General features: G+C 37.6%; 1 protein-coding gene across 38 annotated transcripts in view; it reads left to right on the forward strand.

Annotated features, from left to right (window-relative positions):
- The window catches only part of LOC306874034 (nuclear factor 1 X-type-like), a 103,981-nt gene extending 86,498 nt beyond the window's left edge, over positions 1–17,483 (forward strand). For 5 of the 38 annotated variants that reach the window (XM_079423710.1, XM_079423744.1, XM_079423717.1 and 2 more), the window contains 9 exons: positions 111–231; positions 368–403; positions 530–654; positions 2,050–2,130; positions 5,490–5,621; positions 9,262–9,431; positions 10,512–10,668; positions 12,831–12,922; positions 16,218–17,483. In XM_079423710.1, the coding sequence (XP_079279836.1) occupies positions 111–231; positions 368–403; positions 530–654; positions 2,050–2,130; positions 5,490–5,621; positions 9,262–9,431; positions 10,512–10,668; positions 12,831–12,922; positions 16,218–16,232 (929 nt within the window). In that variant the 3' untranslated portion in view covers positions 16,233–17,483. The remainder of the gene's footprint in view (positions 1–110; positions 232–367; positions 404–529; positions 655–2,049; positions 2,131–5,489; positions 5,622–9,261; positions 9,432–10,511; positions 10,669–12,830; positions 12,923–16,217) is intronic. The other 33 variants (XM_079423724.1, XM_079423714.1, XM_079423735.1 and 30 more) reach the window with 20 other exon arrangements.
- Positions 17,484–20,358: the final 2,875 nt, after the last annotated feature.

Genomic DNA, 20,358 nt, shown 5'->3' on the forward strand with positions numbered 1-20,358 from the left:
CTAACATTAATTAAGCATATATTTATTAGTAACTTCTCTCTATATGATATTTAAGTTTTAGTTTTTACATTTCAGAAGTTCAAACTTCAACATGTTTGTCTCTTCCGCAGCACCCGTTGCAACAGCATCAGGTCCTAATTTCTCTCTTGCGGATCTGGAAAGTCCCGGTTACTACAATATCAACCAAGTAGCACTCGGCAGACGTTCACTTGCCTCTCCTCCATCCACAAGGTGAAAACACATACACCCATATGCCTGTTCTTTGTGCCCGTTTCAGTTTCTCTTCAGTGGAAATTTGATCTGTCTTGCTCTCCTTTTTGTCCTTCCTTCTGTTTCCCCTTTGTCTGTGGTTCTTCTTGCGCTGTAGGTCTGAGGTGGAGCTGTACGCCAGTCTTCCTCGGAGGTACTAAGTCTGTCACAGTCTTCTGTGTTTCTGCACTTTTTCTGTGTTTCTCTCTATGAGTCTACAGGAATCTGTCACAGGGATATCGATTAACCTCTCTCTTGGTCTCTCCGTCTCTCTCTGTAGCTCTAATAAGCGTAAGTCTATAGATGACAGTGAGATGGAGAGTCCTGTTGATGATGTCTTCTACAGTCGTTCTCCGGCCGGCACCAGCTCCCAGTCCAGCGGCTGGCCGAATGATGTCGATGCAGGTGAGCATCACATATAAACATGAATACGCCTTTTACACTGAAATGGTGCTGATACCAGAGCCTGGTCTCTGCTGTGGGATCTGCGACACTGTAACAGTTATCTTTAAAAAACAGCCTACTTTTACACTGACGTGAGAGCCGATCAAAGACATAAATGGTACAGCATAAAAAGTCTGTAAGCATACATGGTATTCAAACAGGGTCCCAACAACTCCTTAATGGAATTGTTCACCCAAAATTGAAAATGTACTTACCCTCAGCCCATCCTAGATGTATATGAGTTTATTTCTTCTCTGGAACAGATTTGGAGGAATTTAGTCAGAAATAAATTTGCCTGAACAGCTGATGAAAACATCACAATCCACACCACTCCAGTCCATCAGTTAATATCTTATTTGTTGGAAATAAATCCATCATTATTGTGTTTTAAACTATTGCTTCTGGACAAAATTTGAGTCCATAATTGGATGAGCTGAGTGTGAATTATCAGCAAATTTTCATTGTTGGGCGAACTATTCCTTTAAAAAGTTTTAAAATGTCCTAAATATAGTTTTATCAAAATTAAGGCCACAAAAGACTTAAATGATATAGCAGTAGTCATTTAAGAGGTCTTAAATTTGGGGATGGAAAAACAGGAATCATGACACAGCCTAATGTGATTATTGAACTGCAAGTTCAAAGTCAAAACTTGGCACTGATGTGTATTCTACAGGATTGCGGTTACAGGGCAGTTTGCAATCAATGAATACCACATAGTTATCTCAATAGATTGTTTATGATCTACTGTTGATTAATTATGACAATATTTACTTTATTTTGCTTATTTTGTAATATGTTGTAGATGAACGAGTAGCTGGAATTAGCAAATCATAGACATTTCAAAATAAGAGTCTGAGTGTATTTCAGGCTAGTTTATTATTTAAAAAGTCCTGCATTGTGGACATGATCTTTTTTTCATTCAATGTAAACTTTTGTAGCTGCTTTGTGGGCCACCCTGTCACAGGAAGGAAAGACTAAGAACAGGTTTCAAAAGACTTACATTTTATTTTAAAAACCATGCAAGAACTGTTATTGGAACCAAATGTTATGAAAATAAATATAACGGACAAAAATATGCAGTTCTAGGATGAATGAATTCCCAATGAATTATACTGTAATAGGAGGGAAATTGGCATGGCAGGCACTGATGCTGGATGAAACCAGTCTAAGAAGGTGTTTAGAGTCTAAAATTGAAACTGAAATGTGTTCTTCAGTGGAAATGTGTTGAATGGGGCCAGACTGGGTATCAGTGTCATATCAGTACAAAAGAGAAAAAATTGCACAATGTTCATGATCTCAACACAATGTTTCCCCCTTCTTCCTCCCACCTCTCATGTTAATAATTCCCTTCTCCAGTTGCAGTGCAGCACCATTTGACGAGTGTTCAAGAGAGGAAGATAAAACATGAAAATGATGGTGTGCAGTTTCCTTACCATGGTTAGAATACATGCTACACACACTTACACATGTAGTGGAAGTAGACAGGTTAGTGTCAGGGCAGTAGGGCATCAGATGTTGACTATATATGTGTTGCTTGGAGTCTGTTTTTCACCCACGTTATTAATTCTTTTTTTGTTTAATGTCATTAAAGTTACTTATAATGATAATTCTCGGTATTATTCAGTATAATATGAAAGGTTTAGTGTCAAGAATGGGTGCTTTAGCCATTGGAAGTATGTTAGACACTAAACTAAATGATCGCTGTGGTCACAATCAGCTAGCAGTGTTGGAGGAGCTCAGATGGGACAGCCGAAGTCAGAGCAACATACACGCAAACAAACACTACACAGGTGCACCTTCTGTCCACGCATTAGCCACACACACACACACACACACACACACACAGACTCTCAGTCTGTGTTCTGGTCCCAGATGGCGCTTCCATGTATCTACAGTAGTGGGAGACATCTGCGCTGCATTTGTGTGTGAATGTCATAATCAGAAAGCAATGCTTTTCATTTCAAACCTTTGAACATTTTTAAGAAAAGGGCTTTTTAAAGCAGTACATTTTTCTTATGATGTACATTTATTTTTTGCACGATAATTTTTTTCCCCGCCTCCCTCTGACCCTTACACTGTGTTAACCAGTGAGTAAACGTTTGACTGGTTAGCATGGTGCAGTTAGCTAGTACATGTCATAAACTACCGTTCAAAATAATTTATGTGGCTACAGAAATGAATAGTTTTGTTCAGCAAGGATGCATTAAATTGACCAAAAAGTGACAGTAAAGACATTTATAATGTTACAAAAGATTTCAATTTCAAATAAATGCTGTTCTTTTCAATTAAAAAAAAAAAAAAGTCAAATGTATCATGGTTTCCACAAAATATGAAGCAGCACAACTGTTTTCAACATGGATGATGATAAATCATCCACTGCTCCGGGTGTATGTTCACTACTGTGTGTACACTTACATGGGTTAAATGCAGAGCACAAATTCCGAGTATGGGTCACCATACTTGGCCACACACCACTTCCTCCTTTGAAATGTTTTCTGAGCAGCCAATCAGCATATCAAAATGATTTCTGAAGAATCCCGTGACTCAGCTATAAACTTCAGCTGTAGCAACAGGAATCAATTAAATTTTAAAATATATTCAAATAGAAAAAAGTTCATTTAAATTGTAATAATAGTTCACAATATTACTGTTTTTACTGTATTTTTGTTAAAATAAATGTAGCCTTGTTAAGTGTAAGATCTTGGTAAGTGTAAAAATGTTACCAATAACACATTTTTAAATGGGAATTTAAGTGCACTATTAATTTCAAACATGCCAGATGTTGTCAGAGGGTCCCAAACATCTATGTACTGTAAATAAAGCTGAAAAATGAACTAAAAGTCAGTCTCACACACACACACACACACACACACACACACACACACACACAGAGCAGTGGGCAGCCATGCGGCGCCCGGGGAGCAGTTGGGGGTTCGGTGCAAGGGCACCTCAGTCGTGGTATTGAGGGTGGAGAGCAGAGTGAGCCACTCAGTCGCTGTGAACCAGAACTAGCTTGCATTCGTAGACGTTTTCATAAATGTTTTGCACTGAGAATCTTTGAATATATTATTTTTATAGTACATCAAATTCTTATTTCAAAAGAAGCAGGAGGCGAGAGTGTGTTGTGTGCATGTGTACACATTTTGTGATAAATATACATATACAGACTTAACACTTTCACACGCATTTGCACACTCCCACACACACGGGTGTTCTCTGGCACACACACGCATACACACATGCGAGAACAAATGCACTCGAAAGTGAACTGAGAAAGGGGAATTAAGCTGAAATTGGATTTAATGCCTTGTAATGTAGAGAGGAAAAAATAGCATCAAACTGAAGTGAAGTTTAAGCGTGCGTGTGTGTGTGTGAGTAACACTGAGCAATGGGTGCCAGGAGGACTCTCTATCTGTGTGTGTGTGTGTGTGTTTTGGTTATCTTCCAATTATGAGCCATCCCTGCTCTGTTATCACTTTCTCCTGCAATTTCTCACCTTTTCATGCTATTTTCATCTCTCTTTCATCTTTCTGGTGATGGATTGAACCAGTTGAGGTGTTGCTAATTTAATAGTTAAGGAACACTTACAGAAGACTACGGTTGGGTGGTATGACGCTATATAATACACACAGTAGAAATGTGTCAATGTTTGTACAGCTACAGGCTATATTTGCATGGCTATTTGTGGACAGGACTGCTTTACATTACTTACACATTAAGGGCGGCAAAGAAACGCGGAGGAATGTGAAAATACAAAGCAGAACGTGACCTAAACAAGTCAAGACGAGGAATAACTTGTTTTTTAAAGGAGTTGTGAAGCTGAGTTTAGTTGTTTATGCTTGGCATGCAATGTCGCAACTTGTTCACAGGTGTGTGAATATTGGATATTTTTCAGTGTGGTTCATCCAATCAGATTTTAGAGTCAGAACTATCAGTTTGATAATATTAATGACACTGTTTTCAGTCATTTAATTTGAGTGTTTTATAGCTGTTTTTGCACTAAAACTTTTTTTTAATGAAAAATCTTCATACTCCCGTTTTCATAGACGAGGCTTAAGGCTAGTCCCAGACTAAAATGTAAGTATGAGCTGTTTCAACTGAAAGAAACTTACTCTGACTGATCTTAAAATATATCAGTGCCTTTGTATTGTCTCAAGATGGACACCAGTAATGTGTTTTTCCAAGGCACGTTTATAAAATTCACTTCAATGTCCTAATTGAACTATGGCCTAATCCTGGTTTAGTCTAAACCCTGTCTGTGAAAACGGGCAATTATGTTATTAGGTATTACTTAAAATATTGAAAATATTGTTAGAACTCAAGTTCCAAATAAATAGGGGAAATAATAAAATATGATGAATTATCTTTTGTTTTATTTACTAGATTATTCGAAAATTGACATTACCAAATAGTAATTAAAATCTAAAAATTATATTATAATGATATAATTATACCATATTGGATATTTTTTATTCATATTTTTATTTTAAAAATATTAGAACTCGTTGATCAAGTTACAAAGACCTGGAGAACATAATCTAATATGAAGTATCTTTTATTTAATTCACTAGATTATTCAAAAAAACCTAATGTAAAAATATAAACAATTTAAAACTGAACATTTTTGTTGTTAAAATTCTATCAAAAATGACCAGTACATATTGTATTCCCTCAAAACCCAACAATGATCATTTAAGGAGTAGTTGAGTTAGTTAGTTGAGCTAGTCAGCGAGTGTTTGATTGGTGTGTGCTGTGCCCTCCTGCTGTTGTTGTTGTTGACGTGTGGTTTCTGGCAGGGCTGTCCTCTCCTGGGTCTCTAAAGAAGCCAGCGGGGAAATTCGATTTCAGCGCCCTGTCAGCACAGACGAGGTCCCCCCGAATGGCCTTCACACACCACCCGCTGCCCATGCTGGCAGGCGTGAGACCAGGTGAGACAGACACACTCCAGCAGGGAGAGAGAGAGAGAGAGAGACAGAACGGAGGGGGAAAGGAGGGATTTTAGTATTAGATTGCAGCGTAGGCTTCTGATTGGTCCAAAAGTCCTATTATGGCACCACACTAGTCCAAAATTGCCCTCAGTGGCATTTCATTGGCTCTAAACAGTGGCGAGTTATTGATGGAGACCTCTGATTGGCTGGGCAGAGAGACAGAGAGAGTAAGGAGCTGCCACAGTTCATGAACAACACCATCCATCCACGTTCCCTCTTGCTCTCCATCTTTTTCTCTCTTCACTCATCATTATCATTTCATCCACAGCTTTTACCTCCATTTCTCAAATGTGTTTTTCTGGATGGTTTCTCATGTTTCTTTGAATGTGCGACCTACATTTTATTACATTTCATCATAAAAGTTGTTCTGTGAAATCCTGTACACATACAGTGGAGTTTGAAACTCTTGTTTGGGTTAAAGAATCGATTCGTATCTATTTTTAATGAATTTTGTTTCTCTTTAACAGTTGAAGTGTGCGTGTGGACAGAAACCATACTAAAATACTCTGACAGTGTTTCTCATACTACGGTTTAGCTGTATTTGCTCCTAAAATCTGTGTACCCTTATGAGTCGGTTCTTTTTAGTGAATCAAAATCAATCAAAAAATGTATTCTGAATGGCAAGTTATTAATTGCTTGTCTCTGACTCCACAATACACCGAAGAATACTGTTATGTTGTTCTTAAGGTTTTTAAGACTTATTTTTTTGTTTTATTTCAGTTACCGTTAAACTATAAATTCCAGATTTTGCATGAATCATATTAAATTATTTTTTATTTATGTCTGTTCTGTTGAAATCTTAAATTATCTGATAATTTGGCAACAGGCTGCTGAGGGCAGTAAATGCAGGAAGAACTGTTTTTATTTTTCCACAAAATGTACTGTTCAGAATTCCTAAAAAAGAATTGATAATGAATCAGAATTGTTAAAAGAATCAAATTGGAACAGAATACTAAAAAAAATGGCTGTAATGTGACATTTTCCTCCATTCCCATGACACTCGTACTGCTCTTTGTGATGAACGGTGCTCATTTAACAATTAAACAACAGTGTGCAGAGCTCTCATCTGAATGTCAGAGACGTGATTCACTCATTTCGTTCTCATTTCAACTTCCTTGTGAATTACCAGAGACTTTTTGCGGTTGAAGAAAAGAGAAGGAGGGGGACGGAAACGCAAACGGGGGAAGCCATGAGGGAACATTTAGAAAGTTTCCCAATGCGTAACAGATGCGTGACCAAGAGAATCGTATATAAAAACTACGTTTCGCTCCCTCCGTTTTTTAAAATTAGCCAGTGAGCGTGTTGCTTGTTATTCAGACATGCTGTCATTCATATTGGCAGAGGACAAAATGTGAAGGAGAGCATGTGTATGTGGGGGTGATGATGGAGGGGGGGCTCTTATCGGGCTGCTCTTGGCAGGCGCATTCGGAGCGCCATGAAAATCCTGTCAGTAAAACGATGATATTCAGAGGCATTAAGTCTCGCAGTCTCACAGGCTGCTCGAAACGTCTCCATTCCCACCCAAAGGAGAGTGATTCAAAGCTCCCTCCCGTGTTCTCCCTGACATCCCGGATGTTTAATCCCATCCGATGGCCCTGGGAAAAGCGCAGAATTGCTATTCGTTCGGGTCCGGCTGCAGCCGGTGAGCCCTAATCAAGTAAAGGTCAGCGGGACAGAGAGCAGCAGCTTTAAATGGATTATACGTGCATGTGATTATGGAAGTTTTGCTCCGGCAGACGCTTCTGGTTAGAATGTTTATGTAGAGTCGAGACAGTGGAAAAAGCAAGGTTTGCGTTAGGCTGAGGGACGAGGGCAGACTGCATGCACATGAGAAAGACTGTCCCGCTGCCATTTCTAATGCGTTTGTGTGAGTTGTGGATGGATGTTGGCCGCTGTTGTGAAAGAGATACTGTGGTTTGCTTTTGTGAGTGATGAAGAACTCTTGTGGAGATTGAGAAGATACCGTTTTTGTTTGTGTGTGTGAGGGCGTTTATGAGTGCGTTTGCGTGTGTGTGTGTGTGTGTGTGTGTGTGTTTGTTGGCACCCCATAGCGCCTGGCTCCTGCCCAGTACCTAATGAGATTAAGAAGCACCAAGAAAAAAAACGAAAGACTGAAGAAAAAGAGGGAGTTGGAGGACAGGATGAGATAGATAAAGAGGAAAAAGAGTATGGTGCAAATGGCATTTAAAGAAACAGTTCAGCTAAAAATGAAAATTGTCATTTACTCATCCTCATATCGTTCCAAACCTGTATGACTTATTTGGATCACAAAAATAGATGTTATCCAGAATGTCCACGCTGCTTTTTTTCATACAGTAGAAGTGAATGGGGACTAAAAACTAACTAAAAGTAAAAAGTAAAGAGTGTAAAGACCATCGACTCTACCGTGCAACTCCACCGGGCTGGGACACCGGCAAAGGATTTAAGTATCACTTTTTATTTTTATTTTATTTTATTTTCATTTATATGTTTACTATTGAAATGTTGTTGTATGCATTTGTCAATTTTATTTAGTTTCTGTATTTTCTTAAATGTGTGTGTAGATAGTTACAGAGTTTTAACTTTTAGTTTTGCTTACTTTTTCTTATTTGTAAGTCGCTTTGGATAAAAGCGTCTGCTAAATGACTAAAAGTAAAGTAAGAAAGTAAGACTAGAGCTGGGTACAAGAAATTACAAGAAAAAGGCACTATTAATGTAGTCCATTCTTTTGAACACGTACACTACTGCTCAAAAGTTTGGGGTCAGTTTTATTCAGCAAGGATGAATTAAATTAATTAAACCTGACAGTAAAGTAATTTACCAAAGATTTGATTAAAATAAAATGCTGTTTTTTTTTACTTTCTATTCATCAAAAAATCCTAGGGGAAAAAAATCAGTTTCCTCAAAAATATGAAGCAGCACAACTGTTTTCAACATTGATAATGAAATGTTTCTTGAGCAGCAAATCAGCATATCAGAATGATTTCTGAAGGATCATGTGACAGGAGTAATGATGCTGAAAATTCAGCTTTGCATCACAGGAATAAATTACAGTTTAAATATATATTCAAATAGAAAGTAGCTCATTTAAATTGTAGTAATATTTCCGTTTTTACTGTATTTTTGAGCAAAAAATTGCAACCTTGGTGAGCAGAAGAGACTTCTTTTCAAAAACATTTTTTAAAATCTTACTGACCTCAGACTATTTAATTTAACCATTTTTTAATTAAACATGAAATTGAGAGTCTTTAAGGAGGTTTCTTTTAAAAAGTCAGTTCAGAAGTCTTAAAATCTAGCACATGAGTCATATGAATTACTTTTCTGGCACTTTTTGTTCCTTTTGGGAGCCCCAATTCCAATTCACATTCATTATATAGAAAATACCCGTGTAAATGAGGATGAATAAATGTCAAATAAATAAATAATGTCAAAATGTTACTTTTTTTGGTGAGCTATTCTATTAAGGTTAGGATATTATTTAAAGAGAGACAAAGTCGAAGAATTTAGGTTTATATGAGAACACACAAATTCTAATATATCTAATAGTACAATACACTGTGTCTCTCACACACTTCACTCACTTTCTTTCTCTCTTTCTCAGGGAGTCCGCGTGCCTCAGCCTCTGCCCTTCATTTTCCTGCTCCCTCGATCATCCAGCAGTCCAGTCCATACTTCACTCACCCCACCATCCGCTATCACCACCATCAGGACCCACTCAAAGAGTTCGTCCAATTCGTCTGTGCTGATGGTTCAGGGCAACCGGGGGCACAGGTAACACACACACACACCCCATCATGATTCACACAGCACCAGGGAACATGCACACACACACGCTGACACACATCTCTGCTAAAGCTCCTCTCTCTTACTCCTCTCTTCCTTTCTGTTTCTCCTCATTATCTATCACTTGACAGTCTACATTTATCTTGATTTGATTTCAGTTTCATCGCCTCATTTGTTATACAAAGTGTCATGAAACACTAAAACACTCTTTTGAAATCGATATGGTAGTGTCTACAGTGATTGCGTGTTATGTTTTCCTTCTTCTGGGTTTAAGAGTTTTCGTATGGATGTGATGTAGATCTGTATCTTGAAAATGATCTGAAAAGTGGTGCACGACACATTATAAGCCATATAAGTGAATAGTCATTTGTTATTTTAAATTATATTATTTTCCGAAAGTAAGGGGAAACTTAATTCATGAAAATCACAAGACTTCACAAGAATGGAAATGTAATATGTATGTAATATTAACTACTATTATGATGCTTTTGTCTTTTTGTAGCTCAGCAGCCCCAGTCCCCATTTACTTTTATAGTATGGATTATTGAAAATAAATATTCAAATATGATAACATGATGATGATAACATCATTAAATAATAATAATTTAATAAATGTAATTATTATAAAAAATTATAAAATTTAAAAATATTTAAAATTAAAAATATTTAATATTAACCTAATGTAGGTTGGTGAGAATTGCTAAGTCTGCCATTAAAAAAGAAAGAAAGAAAATGCAGTAGCATGATTAACTGTGGAGACCGAAATCAGATATTTTACGGGGAGTTTAGGAAAAAATCTATTAGTGAAATAGGTGTGTTTGCTGTTCCTTTTGTTTTTTTGCATTTTTCGAAACTGATCTGAACTAAAATGGCCTGTTTCATGACACTTTAGTAACTCGGTATATGTTTATTAATTTTTGAATGTCTTTGTACGTTTGAAACATTCCAATCTCACCCTTTGTTATTGCACGCCTCCACATTTATCTGTGTGTGTGTGTGTGTGTGTGCGCACGCGCGTGTGCCTCTTTCACCTCCTCACCATCTGTATGTGTGTGTGTGTATCTGCAGCCTAACGGGAGCGGTCAGAACAAACTGCCCGGCTCCTTCTTACTGCCACCTCCTCCTCCTCCGGTAGCACGGCCGGTGCCGATGCCCCTCCCCCTGCCCGAGCACAAACCCAGCCACACACACCCCGAGAGCGGAGTCGGCTCCCCGGCCTCGCCCTGTAAGTGTCCGCTCAAGCACCAGACCCACCAGAGCCGTCGAAAACGCCTCATTACCGCTGCGCTGAAAATAACTCATCAACTCTTCAGTGATAGAACCACGATTTTTGACCATTAGCCCCGAAACATACCCAACGCAAGTACGCAAAGAGTTCTAGCTGCGTTTCAAAATGTTTCAGAGCGGATCGCGGCCATTTGCGTAAAAATATCTTTTACGGTCAGTTTTCTCAAAGTTATTTTAGGTAGTTAAACTATTGGCATGTTTATATTTAGCTATCTGGATAATAAACAACAGGCTTTTTTAAGGAAACTCCCGTGCCCCCTTGAGTACCCAAATTTGTTAACGCCACAATAACACATACTAATAATATGTAAAAGATCATGCATTCCTGTTTGCATACTTGCGTGAAGTATATTTCTGGCTTTAGATGCCCTGCTCTTCTCCATCCGACTTTTTTCTTTGTTCATTTTTCTCATTCTATTCCCTTTTCATCCTCCTTTTTCATTTATTTATCCGATTGCAATCAGTCACTGACTTTTGCAATTGAATGGGAATGGAGACACTCCGCTGCCTCTCATTGGCTGAAACCAAGCAAGAACATCAGCCAATCATTCCCATAGATCAGCCTGCCTTCTCGTCACTCTCACTTTTCATTTTCCTTTCTTTCTTTTCTTCCTTCAAGAGATCAAATTCAGGGCAGCTGGCATGGACTCCAAACAAACAAACAAACAAACAAAAAATGACGGCCCACATTCAGCGAGAGCGCCTTTCCATTGACACTTCAAGCTAAATACAAAAAGGAAATGTGTGTAGACGTGCAGGTGAAGGGATTTGTAATGTGTCTGGCAGTGTGTGAGAGCGGCGGCACTGGGTTGTGGGTCTTTGCTTGGGATGTGTGTTTGTCGGGTGCTGTCAGCAGGGCGGGTGGGCAGGAGGAGGAGCCTGGTTGAGCAAACCTTTAAGATCACCCCTTCCTTTTTTTCCATTCTCACTTGTGAATGTTCTTTTTCTTTTGTGTTTTTCACATTCGTTCATTTCATATTTATGGAATGGTGTATCGGTCTCAACCTGTTGTATCCCTCCTTTTTTTTTTACCTTTCATCTTTCGGTGCTTTTACACACAGCAGCAGCCTTTTTCAGTCACATTAAGAAAATCACACACGCACGAACACATTTAAACACTTCTGCAAACATATAAATGCTCCTCATATCCCATGGAGTCCACTCTTCAAAACTGCCCTGAATTTGAGATTTGAATTTGAAAGTGAATTCAAAAATGTTAGAATTTTTTAAATTGTTGTTTTTAACTGAGTCAGATCTTTATGGCTCCAGCTTCATACTGAGCATGCAAATTTAGTTATCATAGTGCTTCAAGGAAAGTAATCCATTTTCTATAAATCGGTTGATGCTGGTGTAACTCTTACTACTGTTAAAGATTTCTGTGCAACCAGTGACAGACATAGAACTGATTTTAAAAAATGATTTCAGACATATTTCAGGCATTCATTCTGTCTGCCGTTGGTTCAAGAAGGACTATAATACCTAGAGAAATCTATCCACTAGCATTCCCATTCATCTCAATGACAGTTTTTTGGCTGTTGAGCTTGCTTATGTTTGATTATGGGTTCTTAGTGCCAAGCCTTTCAATAGTGAACTTCATAAGCTGTGTCATTAAAGGAAGCAGAAAACATAAAGTCCATTATATGTTTCCAAAAACAATCGGTCAGCATCAAAACATCTACTAGAATTCAGTGTTTAATATTTAAGAATATTTTTCATTTTAAATATAATTTTTAATATAATTAATATTAAATAAAAATTCCAATCGGTATGTCCCATCCCTGCTGGTTACTGACTGGTAAACTGGAACTTTCTATGTAAAAAGAGACTTGTAATTTGTAATTTGCTCTTGTAATTGTGTAGTTTCATAATCGACCAGCAGGTGCTAATTGGCCAGTGCTATCCAGCCAAACCTTGACTCCTTGATTTACTCAAACTGATTGCAGTCCCATTTAGTGCCGCTAATGCGCACTTCACCATCAAGTCACTTGCTTTTTTACATTTTAGTGGAAGTAATTAAAATACAAGCTTCTTATTGCAATCTTTACAATGCAAACACAAACATCACAGCTGTGAATGCTGACAGACGTGTGTGTGTCCCAGCAGCATACCCAGCGCCAGGCTCCACAGCTTCCAACAGGTTTGTCGGGATCGGATCACGGGACAACTTTCTGAACATCCCACAGCAGACTCAGGTACATGCACACATGCAGATTTACTTTAGGGACATGTGTGGCATGCTGTTGATTAGCTAACCACAGATAATGTGTGCATAAACAAATGGGAAACATGTTTACAGTAAATACAGTTTCAACTGAAGCTTAGCAAGCAAGCCACGGAGCATTTTGTCCATTTTGATTTCACTCAAACACAAATACGAGCTGCTACACATTTTTGCGTTCAGACCCTCAGGCCTGTTTGTCTGGTAGGCTTCCACTGAAAGTGTATTTACTGTAAACGCATGTCCTGTTTGTTTATACACGCTGAGGGATGAGTCTGTGCTAATCAACATCATGCTAAAGATGTGGTGTATAGTCATTAAATACCCTAGAACAGTGGTTCCCAAACCTGTCCTGGAGGCCCCCCTGCCCTGCACCTTTTGTCTGATTAGGGAGACATACAAAATGTGCAGGGCAGGGGATCCTTCAGGACAGGTTTGGGAACCACTGCCCTAGAACATTCCTTTAAATTGAAAATAGCAGCCTCTTCAGTCCATCCATCAATCATGTTTTTTTGATCAGCGAGTATCGTGGGTCTGCGCACTGTTAAGTGCGTGTGGTTGGTAGCAGTTAGCGGCTCTCTGGGGGTTTGCTGAGGGACACGCTGATCATTTCAAATGGATTTTGTGGCCGTGTTCCCACTCGCACCAGCTACAAAAACCACAAGCACTAACAATAAGACCATACATATGGAAACAATTGTTTCCTCCTCCTCCTCACTGATTCCAAAACCAAATGTCTTATGATTCATCAGATTTATTATGTAAGAAAGTAAGTATGACTTTACAGTGTCCTCTTTTTTTCTGTCATAAAGTCCTGCATACACATTTGCACACTTGCAGCTTCCAAAATGTACTTTTTGCCTCATCTGCTAATGGCAGGTTAATTTAGAAAGCCTACCAGCAATGAAAGTCTGTTTTGCATTACTTTTAGTACAATTATACACTGACTTTCTAAGTTTGAATCTTTCTATGTTTGAGCTCGGTAAGATTTGCAATGTTTTTGAATGAAGTTTCATAGGTTCACCAGGGCTGCATTAATTTCCTCAAAATACTGTAAAATATTAATATTGTGAAATATTTAATAAAATATTTGTAATGTTTTGTAAATGTAATTTTATTTATATATATATATATATATATATATATATATATATATATATATATATATATGAAGAGTTTATTTCCAAAACCGATAAATGCCACTTTTAAAAAAAAAGAGCTGATTGCCGTGCATTATTCTCCACATATAGCGCGATCTGAACCCTAAACACATTTTGTCAAAAAAGCCGGTATTGTCCACTTTCAGGGCATTGCGAATTCACGTTTTACTGCAGAAGCCGACAAGCGCCCTTGTGAACAGAAGCTGATAAGTTAATTTTAGCAAATAGACCTGTGCGCTGTATTCAGGTCAGGTGACAAGTCTACTTTCACTTTGAAAAGACGTGCTAGCTGAGAGGAGTTTCGTCAAAGCTGATTTAAAGTGGTCAAGGATGGATTATTTAGACGAACTTGAACCGGTGAAATCTTCTTCAGGGTGAAAAAGGAAAATAAAAGCTGAAATGTTTTCACATGCAAAAGCAGCATGTTACAATGGTGAGGGAAAAGCTCCGTGTATTGTGTGTAATCACATCCATACAGTCTATGATCACAACAACGTTTGTCAGGCATCTACATTGTCATCTGAGGAGATTACAAAGATTAAACGAGGGCTTTTGTTTAACTCTAAAACACGAAATTTGGAGTTTATCTGCTTTTGACAAAAAATATATATATAAACATACTTTCAATGAACTTAAATTTTGTAAGTTACCTGTATGTTATTATTACTTAATAAAAACAACCTTTTGTTCAAAAAAGCAGTTTGATAGATATTACTTGGAATGCACCAAAAAAAATATATATATATATTTCTGAAAATAAATAAAAATGAAGTTATCTGTTTTTGCAAATAAACTCTTTATATATAAATATATATATATAAGTATATGTGTGTGTGTGTAACACTTGTCACTTTTAATCAAATTAATGCATCCTTGCTGAATAAAAGTACTAATTTCTTAAAAAATTAAATAATGGTGTCTTACAAAAGATATAATACATTTATTTTACCTATAGCTTTGGAATTATTGAATGACAGCACAGATTAATGTGCAGTTCTAATGTATATGAGATTAGCCAGTCTCCATCTCTTGGTTAAACACCACCTGTTACAAAAATGTAAAGACCCTGTTAGATTTTGTTTGTGTTCTTGTCTTGGTGGCTTATTGCAAAGAATATTCCATATATGTGCCGCTACATGGCGTTCTGGAGGGAAAAAAAGACTTTTTGATGCATCCTAGTAAGCTTCTGATTACAACATTTCCACTGATGGAAAAAGTTGTTTTCTTTAGCTCATGAGTGAGGGTCAGTTGTACTATCCTCTTAATTTTTTAACTTACTGACTGATGAGTAAGCCATTTTAAAATGTTTCAGATGGATGTGCTGTGACGGAATGAGCATGGGTCTAGTTCACATGTGTTAAAAGTAGTTTTAACATGCAGATCTATGCAAGAGAGAAAGTCTGACATACTGAGGAAAGCGAGAGTGAGAGGGTGTCAGGTCCTTACTGTCTGGTTGCCCTCAGCAACCAGACATGATGTCATAGGTAGTTGAACATGAACTTCAACAGGAGAGAACTTAAGAAAATGGATGGACACCACTACTGAGGTTTACAACCAGAAATAAACAGAATGATAATATAAGTCCTGCAGGAATCCACAGATTTTAGAACTTTTAGTGAGTCAAAACAAAAGCAAACTTATTAAGTCAAGTATTTCTCTCTAGATACCATACTAAGACCAGCAGGGGGCAATGTTAGCTTTTTTGCCGGTGGAAGTAGTGACACAAATGCAGCAACACTGAGATTTCTGAGCTGGTCTGTAGTAGTAGTGTGAGTGTTTATATTGTGTCCACTGTACTCTAGTGGTTATTCTGAGATCTGTCTCAGTGCACTGATAAAAATGTCAAACTGTCAGGAATAGTTCACTCAACAATAAACATTCTTTTGAAGTGTTTTCATATACTGTCCCTGCCTTCATGTCATTCCAAAACCACATGACTTTCTGCCTTTACCAACTTTCAAAAGTTGGTAAAAAAAAAAAAAGAGAAAGTTTATTATGCTCACAAAGGATCTGCATTTATTTGATCAAAACGACAGAAATAAATGTGAAAAATTCTTACAATTTCAAACAACTGTTTTCTATTTGAATATATGCTTACTTTTCTTACAGTCATGGTTCCTTTGACGAGACTTTTCATGAACCACACAGACACAAATCCACAGTGAAAACTGGAAATGGAGTCACAAAGCTAAGTATGGAACTTTCCCACACGCCCCCCTGTAAAGTCTCTCTCACACACAAACACAAGCACAAATACACACACGATTCCCCAAACCGCTGACACCCTATTTGGGATGAGGGATCTGGAAGACTTCAGCATTACCCTGCCAATCTGGAGAGCTCGGAGAACCAAACAAAGGAACGACAAACCGACGTCTTCATCGTGTTCCTGAGACATCCAGCACATTGACCAATCCCATCTACCTTCCTTTAATTTGTTCATCCGCCAGTCATATGCCATGGTGAGGAAATCCATCTCTTCCTAGTCAGAACTCTATTCAGAAATTGAAATCATCGAAAAGGGACATTTGAAACGGACATGTAACCTGGATGAAGTCAGACACGTGTGATTGGATGGAGAGACTTGGCTGGAGCCTTCTGATTGGCTTAGGTTTACACTTCCTAATCTGGATTTGCTGATTTTGGTGATGCCCTCCAGTGCAGTGTGAACTCGGCATCCTCTCACTGTTTACCAGTTGACAAGCAATAGACTGTGAGCGAAACAACAGATAACACTAACCGAGTGCATGCGATTAATGATAAGGGATGACAGAAGCTTTGGCCTTAGGTTTGCGATGTGGAGTCAGGCTACATGTTAGTAAGATAAAACACACACAGATGAGTACCAGCAGAGCAATACACACGTCAGCGACAGCACTACACAGCATCATATTTTCACAGATTACAGGAATGGGAAGGGTCAAGCACAAGTTACTTTAATGTCAAACTTGTGACTCAACGAACATTTTTCATTTTGTAGTGTTTATGAATTAAAAGGCCAGTGATTTGAGTCATAAAACCTATTAGTAACTAACTAGGGTTTTGGTGCATCCATCGCTGACCTCTTCGCTACCATCGATCAATTGAGTGCTTGTGCATCACATTATATCCTACAGTCAGCCCTGCACACAAGGGCTTCTTCTGCTTTACTTTGCGTTTGGTTTTGCAGTACTTTTTTTTTTTTTTTGGGGTGAATGTAAAAAAAAAATTAAATGATAAAAAAACTAATTCAGGTCATATATCACCTCAAAAACCAAAATTCAAAAATTGTATTTTAAAAATAAGACAGAATTATGATTTAAAACAAGCTTAATTAATAATTATTTATTGTGAAATGTTCATAATAACGAAGCCATTTTTTCTGAAATTCTCATGAAAAAAAAAAATCAATTAAAAAAACATTAATATTAAATTTTTTTCATCCATAATTTACTTTTACTAATTTTCTAATGAGAATTATGGATGAAAATGTACTTAATTGTTTAAATATTGTCACAATGCAATCAATCTCAGTGACCCAAAAATAGACGTCAATTTAATTTTGTAAAATATATATATATATTTTTTTTATTTTGATTCTGGAATGTGACCTGGATGTGTTTTTGTGACATTCACCCTTTCACTTGTGTTTGTTTTCTGGTTTTGTGCGATTTTAGTTTGCATAACATAGCCGCTTCTGCTCCGGCAGATCGGACTGCATCTGCATGTGGAATTGTGCTTTTTTGTTTTTAGAGTAACAGGTTAAGATCAACTCTCCTTCAACTAGAATGTGTCTTACAAACAGACAATCTCAAGCTTTCCTTTTGGAGCTTCATTAATTAGATGTTTTGGATGGCAATTATGTCGACAGTGCTCTGCCCTTCCTGCCAATCACATTTTCCATCACTTTACAGTTCCGTTCATAACTTTACCACTGTTTTTATTTCTCCTCCACTGCTCAGTTTATTGTTTCAGTTCACCGGTACAGCCTGACTCGCACGACAATCTACTCACGGCTGCCATTTCATTTAGCCTATCAGCACAGTGCTCAACTAAAGTACATAACATGCACAAGCATTGCACTATGACACACACCCACTTCCTTAAAGGACAAAGGGAAATCTTTAAACTCAAGTCCCTCTATCAAACATGATTTTACAACATGCATCCTATTTAAAGTACAGTATATTTCAAGTTTAGATGAACTCGAAAAAGAAAATGCTCAAAACCACTGACCTCACTAAATAACTGGACTGCCTGGCTGTCAATCACATTGTCAGGGACTCTGATTGGCTGAAAGCTGACGATTTCATCATCCACTTGAAACACATCAAAGTGCCTCAGTGTCCCCTTTACATGCAATTCAGGGTCTTCACTTCATGTATAAGCTACAGAAAATATGTACACTATGTATCATGGGCTTGGCAAACAACATAAGAGCAACTGCAAACATCATATTTATAGATAGATGTTATCCAGAACATATCATACTCATACTGTGTGTGTGTATATATATATATATATATATATATATATATATATATGGACATATGTATAGTTCTTCCGCTGTGAAATTAGCTCTATGGCAGTCTAGTTATTTTTTGACCTTTGACCCAAGTCAGTGATGTCATCGGGAAACGTTCAAACATATGAAACCCAAAAACATCAGATCATCTCGTCAGAACTGCCAGAACCGTCGTATCAGGTCAGTGCAGATCAAAAACAGGACACAAATACACCTCCAGAACAGAAACCAATTTTTCATTGTTTGTTGAAAAGTGTTATTGAGGGAAAAAAAAAAAAAAGTTCTATGTGGACTGAGCCGTGTGCAATGTGTTTGGTAGATATCTGTGTTTGTCTTCAAATTTTTAAGAAAGCGAAGCAAGTGAAAAAAGTTGAAGTCTGCAAGCTCCTGGACTCTAAACACGAGGGCCGCAAAAAGAATCCCAGTCTTTGTAAGTGTTAAAGCGGGGAAGTTAATTTTTACTTTTCATTTACTTTATCTTTTTTAATGTTTTATTTGTAAGCTTTTGTTTTTAAACTATTTTAGGGGTGGGGGGGGGGCCTAAGGAACGATTTTACAAAAGCAAATGTATTACAACAACAACATTTTTTTTTATAAATACTGGTGCTTCTGTTACTCAAGCGCAAATAATACCACACCAGAACGACTGTTTCTGACGAGACAAGTTTTACAAGCCTCTGTTTCTCTCTTCTTCTCTTTTGTATTTACTAAGGGGGTTCAGATTTTTATATATATATTTTGGTTCTGACAAAAGGCATTTTACTACAACCTTTAAGAAAGCAGTGCCCCTTTTTATTCCTTCAAATGTCTAGATAAGTGGTGCATTCAAGTTTGTCGGAAAGATTGTATTTGACATGAACGCACACAAACGCCACAATGAATTCAGCATCTATAATTAGCAGTGAGGTTATTAAAATGTATGATTGTTTTTCATTTACAATGAAGTTGCATAATAAATTATGATAGTACTCCACAGTTGCGATTTAATGCATAGCAATTGCACCTTCATAAATTGAATAAGAACTTAAAAAAAAGCACAAACACATCTGATGCTCATTATTTGTAATTTGAACACACTTGACAACTCATAAACACAAACTTCCCAGGAGGATTTGAATGCACCAAAATACCAGATGAATATGCAGAAAAGCGTGTTTTGATTGGAGGAATGGCCAAAATGAAGCATCCGAAGTAGAGGGTTCGTCACAAGCAATCAGATCACATTTGCTCCAAATCTCTGCTTCATTTAGATGAGATCGTGTCGATGTTAATGTGAGTAGGGTTTCGTTAGTCGTAGTTTAGAGCACACGAGGTTCGAGTCGAGAGGCAAAAACTCCTGGTATCGTCCTGGAAACACTTCCTGTATGTAAATGAGCTCCCATAGTGTTTGTGTTGTAGTGTATAGGTGAGCATTTAAAGGTTGTCCCATTCAAAGTGCCTTTTGTTCACAGACACCATCTTGTAAATGATGACCACCCGTCTCTCCTCCTCCTGAGCTTTCTCAAGCCGTATACACAGTATATAGTACTACCAAGAAAATGGATGTGATTTTGTTCTTTTTATTGTACAATGATGGAAAAAAAAAAAAGTTAAAAAGGCAAAAAAAAAAAAATTGGGTCCCTTTTTCTCTGTACCTCTGTCTTTATCAGTCTCTCGCTCTTGGCACTGTAGATGTCTATCCTTATCTTTCCTCCCTCTCCCTACTTTTGATGAAAGAGTTGAAAAAAAAAAAGGCTCTTGCCTTTT

This window comes from Barbus barbus, assembly GCF_936440315.1.
Source record: "Barbus barbus genome assembly, chromosome: 8".
Lineage (NCBI taxonomy): Eukaryota > Metazoa > Chordata > Actinopteri > Cypriniformes > Cyprinidae > Barbus > Barbus barbus.